Raw genomic sequence first — 5802 nt, forward strand, 5'->3', positions numbered from 1 at the left:
CGCAACTGTGTCAGTTCACAGTGTTGGCATCAAGACGAGCATACAGATGCACGTTTCGCCTGGAGCTCCACGTACTGTCATTTGTACTGGGACTGTTGTTGTCGTTTCCCACGACGCAAAAGCAAAAAGCGACACGGGGGGAGAGGTGCATCCTGAGGCGACGCTGGACAAACCGGCGTGGCCCTGTACGACGCACGTATTCGAGGGCGACCGCTCCGAGGAACAGACGTGTTGTGAGCTTCCATTTGTCACATGGGCGTAGTGCACAGTCTGATGCAGCAAGATGCCACTGGGTACATGGGGTTCGCGTAGCTGATAATTCGGTTCGGACAGCAGCCGTTTCGCTTTGACTTGCCCAGGCTGGCGGCTGTGCCCTTTCTTCGAGGTCTCCAGATAACGCGTGACTACTTGTTGCTCTTGCTTTCGACTTAACAGAGCATCACACCTCTTATTCTTCCATGATAAGTGTTTATTGAACATCAACATAAATACTATCAGTCTTACAATGTGAGAATTATGCATCACTATAAACGGTAAACAAAATGCATTCTTCAAACAGTTGTGTGTGTAACGCTGTTTTACACTTACAAAAAAAAAAGAAAATTATTCGGAAATCTATAAACGCAACCTTTCACATTCATAAAATCTGCATGACGAAACGCAAAAAAAAATGAAATGTTAAATTCTCGAACGAAAGTACAATGACAATACAAAAAAATAATCAGTCAGTACAAAACCTAGTTTGTACACCAGTAGTGGATTACTCACTGCTGGTTGGTAACTGCTGAAACACCCGTCTGCACTACTTGTACTACTCGCTCACCACCCTCTGCTGGAGGGTGAGCCTTCTTTGGTGCCGTGATTATGATGACACCGTCCGATGACAGTTGCGTCTGCACCTGTTCAGTCACTGCCTCCTTCGGCAGCAAATAGTGGCGCTGCATGTGGCGCGATATGTAACCGTACTCATCTCGACGCTCTTCTTTTTTTGCCTCTACCACCAGTTTTACGCTCAGCTCCTCAGGTTTGAACTGCTGGACGTCTAGATTAACCTTGAACCCATCTTTATTGTTCTGTATGGTAGATAACCTGGAGTTACGGGCTGCGAAACGGCGCCATGGTCTGTAATAACCAGACGGAGCAGGAACGACAGATGGACGAGGGAAAAGCAGGTCGTCATGTGTGAGCCCAAAACCGAAATGCCGGTCGAATAATGACATCTGACGGTCGACATTGTCCAACAAGTGGAGGATCATCGGTGTCAAAGCCATCTTCACCTAAATTATTTTTGCAATCACTCCAAGTGAAGAATTCCTTTCCTTGTAGTAAACTGTCTCATTCTCATAATTCAACCACAGGATAAATAATCACTCGTATACAGATGGTAACATACGAATCTTATGAGATAACTATTAGAATCTTTAATATTCCTCACATCAATGGACAACGGGCTGGTAAGTTTTCAAATCTTGAAATTTTCTTTTTGAAAACTATATTAGTCTTATATATACACTCCTGGAAATTGAAATAAGAACACCGTGAATTCATTGTCCCAGGAAGGGGAAACTTTATTGACACATTCCTGGGGTCAGATACATCACATGATCACACTGACAGAACCACAGGCACATAGACACAGGCAACAGAGCATGCACAATGTCGGCACTAGTACAGTGTATATCCACCTTTCGCAGCAATGCAGGCTGCTATTCTCCCATGGAGACGATCGTGGAGACGCTGGATGTAGTCCTGTGGAACGGCTTGCCATGCCATTTCCACCTGGCGCCCCAGTTGGACCAGCGTTCGTGCTGGACGTGCAGACCGCGTGAGACGACGCTTCATCCAGTCCCAAACATGCTCAATGGGGGACAGATCCGGAGATCTTGCTGGCCAGAGTAGTTGACTTACACCTTCTAGAGCACGTTGGGTGGCACGGGATACATGCGGACGTGCATTGTCCTGTCGGAACAGCAAGTTCCCTTGTCGGTCTAGGAATGGTAGAACAACGGGTTCGATGACGGTTTGGATGTACCGTGCACTATTCAGTGTCCCCTCGACGATCACCAGTGGTGTACGGCCAGTGTAGGAGATCGCTCCCCACACCATGATGCCGGGTGTTGGCCCTGTGTGCCTCGGTCGTATGCAGTCCTGATTGTGGCGCTCACCTGCACGGCGCCAAACACGCATACGACCATCATTGGCACCAAGGCAGAAGCGACTCTCATCGCTGAAGACGACACGTCTCCATTCGTCCCTCCATTCACGCCTGTCGCGACACCACTGGAGGCGGGCTACACGATGTTGGGGCGTGAGCGGAAGACGGCCTAACGGTGTGCGGGACCGTAGCCCAGCTTCATGGAGACGGTTGCGAATGGTCCTCGCCGATACCCCAGGAGCAACAGTGTCCCTAATTTGCTGGGAAGTGGCGGTGCGGTCCCCTACGGCACTGCGTAGGATCCTACGGTCTTGGCGTGCACCCGTGCGTCGCTGCGGTCCGGTCCCAGGTCGACGGGCACGTTCACCTTCCGCCGACCACTGGCGACAACATCGATGTACTGTGGAGACCTCACGCCCCACGTGTTGAGCAATTCGGCGGTACGTCCACCCGGCCTCCCGCATGCCGACTATACGCCCTCGCTCAAAGTCCGTCAACTGCACATACGGTTCACGTCCACGCTGTCGCGGCATGCTACCAGTGTTAAAGACTGCGATGGAGCTCCGTATGCCACGGCAAACTGGCTGACACTGACGGCGGCGGTGCACAAATGCTGCGCAGCTAGCGCCATTCGACGGCCAACACCGCGGTTCCTGGTGTGTCCGCTGTGCCGTGCGTGTGATCATTGCTTGTACAGCCCTCTCGCAGTGTCCGGAGCAAGTATGGTGGGTCTGACACACCGGTGTCAATGTGTTCTTTTTTCCATTTCCAGGAGTGTATATATATAAGACGATGATATTTGTAATGGTAGAGACAAGAGCTGTTAAGTTTCAAGCAGTACCCTGCCGTTGTTCACAAAATAGTCCTCCCCTACATAGTTGTTAAACAGAAATTTTCTTTTTGTCTGCTTGCATTTTTCTTCATCCATTGGAAACATCTGTCCATCGCTTGACGACACACTATGTACTAGCGGTCGGTGCTTATTTTATGGATTTAAACTTCCATACACTGAAGTATTTTAATTTAGCTCCAAGCAACAGATAAAATTAGTTTGAAAAGCATGACGCTGCTGAAACGTAATTCACGGTTTGACCATATAGTAATAAATCCAATTAATACTAAGGAGATCATCTGCTTACTAAATGAAACAGGATACCAAATTAAATTAATTTATTACAAATTACAGTTCGAAAACGTTAACACGAATGCAATCACAAGATCTGTTTGTTGCTCAGGAATGGCAAGTACAAGACTGAACGATTGACACGAATGACGCTGACGACTTGGCAAAGAACGAAAGGTAATGCGAAAATTTGAGGTTGTCATAAATCATCTGTGAAAATACGAACTCGCGGTGCCTGCAGAGTGGCTACGCCGAAAGAATGCCTAACTAATACATGCATACTAAATCGAGAAATGAAGTGAAAGTGTCCTCAAACTTCGTGAAGTAACGAGATTCGAGTCAGCTGGTCCACGCTTAGCTTCTGTGTCTCTTCACCCGTGTTTGCCTAAGCTCGCGTAAGCTCACCCAGATCTACAAGTTGTTGAGCAGAGGCGACGATTTGCTGACAAGTGCTGCTGGCAGAAAAGAAGTCCTTCTACACTGCCGGCCCTCGGTGAAGGAGTCACCTCTCCTCGGCTGGCGGAGAAGAAGTCAGTTCCCTTTGCTCACCGTACAATCTCGTGCTTCTGCCTCTGCGCACCCGTGAGAAGCTTCTACAGTACTCTGCCCAGTGGCACGGTCGTGAATAAGCCAACCGTTTCTGTGTGTGTGGTGTTACCCTATGGAAGGACTCAGTAACTCCCAACTAGTCGGCCGAATGTCTCCACTCTGCTTTCGAGTTGTCTCTGGCATTTTCTGAAAACCAGCGCTCGGCTCCACTGCTCTGCAAAATTATATCTGTTAACCAGTGATGGGTGAAGTTCCAAAATTTTGCTACAAGTGGTGGTTCTGTCCCGCGTGAAGAGCAGAGCCTCTACGTTTCTGATGCCGCGGCAATCCACCCGCTTCTGGGAAGGGCAACTTAAAAACAAACTTCTTTTGCCAAGGCGTTACGCTTGACTGCGCCTGCCTCCTAAGCTCTCAGAGTGGGCCAAACAGAAGTGCTCTGCAGCTCCGTGATCAGATTTATCGGAAAACTTCCCCGACCACACAGAGTGCGAAATACCGCTCGGTGACCGCTATGAGTTTCACGGCAGGAAGTGCGCGAGATGCTGGTCGATCGCACAGGAGCGTCTGCTGCCCGGTCCTTAAGCTAAAAGTGTGGTCGCTCTTCAGTGCAATACGGGACTCCACTTTGCTGTTCACGAACGTGGTTCCCAGGTGATTCTCCGGTCTGGGATTCAACAGTCACGAAAGCTACAGAAAGATTTGCCTGCAACTATCAGTATGTAGATGGAGAGCTAACATGTTAATTGATGTCGCCATCTCCGCATTCACTAAGGATCCTTGTTATAAGCATTAGCCTACATCGATTAACATCAACGAAGCTTAAAGCAAATTAATCAAAGTGTGGTTCGAGACCAAATCGTGAGACGTGTCACTCATGTCACGTATCAACTGTCACGCCACTTCTAGTGAACTTTGTGATAGAGTTCAAGGAGAATTGAATGACATATTTGTATGTAGTACACAGTCTCAGTTCGACTCGCTACGCAGCCGGGATAGAACCGGTGTTGCTGCTATCAATGACTGCTCTGTGCGCTAAGTTTCGCACCCTGTGTACTCCTACACAAAATTCGTGCATGCATATACTGTAGTATTTCGTTTATTGCTGTCCTTAGTTTAGGAGTTTTAACAGCCAGTAGCTTTGTTTGATTAACTCGTCTACATGAAAGACAATGTCCTGACTCTCACTATCTCTCAGACTCATCATCGCGCAGCCCAAATCGCTAAGGATTGAAGCTTGAAATTCGGAGAGGACGTTGATCTTATAGTGTAGGCGTCATTTAAGAAGGGGTTTTACGAAATTCCACACTTAAGGGGGTGAAATAGGGAATGAAATGTTTTTGAAGACATATCGCTATCGAGGAGATTTTGAAGTCAGACCTACGAAAATTGGTATTAGGCTTGTATGCCAGAAATAAAGAAATACGTGTTTGAGCATTTTTGGAGATTTAACCCCTGTGGGGGTGAACTAGTGGATGAATATTTTAAAAAATAAATCGTTAATAAAGAATTACTAAAGTATTTTTAAAACTACATCTATCATAATTATTTGACTTCTCGGTTACAAATAAAAAAAATTCGTGTTCCACTATTTTTGGAAATTCAAATCCTGAAAGGATGAAATAAGAGGTAAATGTTTTATGAAATATTTCATTATGCACGCGTTTTTAAAAATAAATCTATTAAAATTTGCATTTGGCTTCCGATCGGACATAAAAAGTACGTGTGTCACTGGAAATTCAGCCCTTATACGGTGTAATAGGGGTGAAATGATTTATAAAAATACTTCATTGTGAAAGCATTTTTAAAGCTAAATCTATAACAGTTGATATTTAGCTTCTCGGTTAGAGGTGAAGAAATACGTATTTCACTGCTTTTGGAAATTCAACGCCTTATGGGGTGAAGTAGGGGATGAAAATTTTTAAGAATATATTTCGTTACATTAAAAAAAATTTAAACTAAATCTGTAAAAATTGGT

General features: G+C 46.2%; 1 protein-coding gene across 1 annotated transcript; it reads right to left on the reverse strand.

Annotated features, from left to right (window-relative positions):
- Nucleotides 1–764: 764 nt before the first annotated feature.
- On the reverse strand, nt 765–1271 carry LOC124787659 (protein lethal(2)essential for life-like). The gene has a single exon (XM_047254460.1). The coding sequence runs from the start codon at nt 1269–1271 to the stop codon at nt 765–767; it is 507 nt and encodes a 168-aa protein (XP_047110416.1).
- Between the last annotated feature and the right edge of the window lie 4531 nt (nt 1272–5802).

This window comes from Schistocerca piceifrons, chromosome 3, assembly GCF_021461385.2.
Source record: "Schistocerca piceifrons isolate TAMUIC-IGC-003096 chromosome 3, iqSchPice1.1, whole genome shotgun sequence".
Taxonomy (NCBI): domain Eukaryota; kingdom Metazoa; phylum Arthropoda; class Insecta; order Orthoptera; family Acrididae; genus Schistocerca; species Schistocerca piceifrons.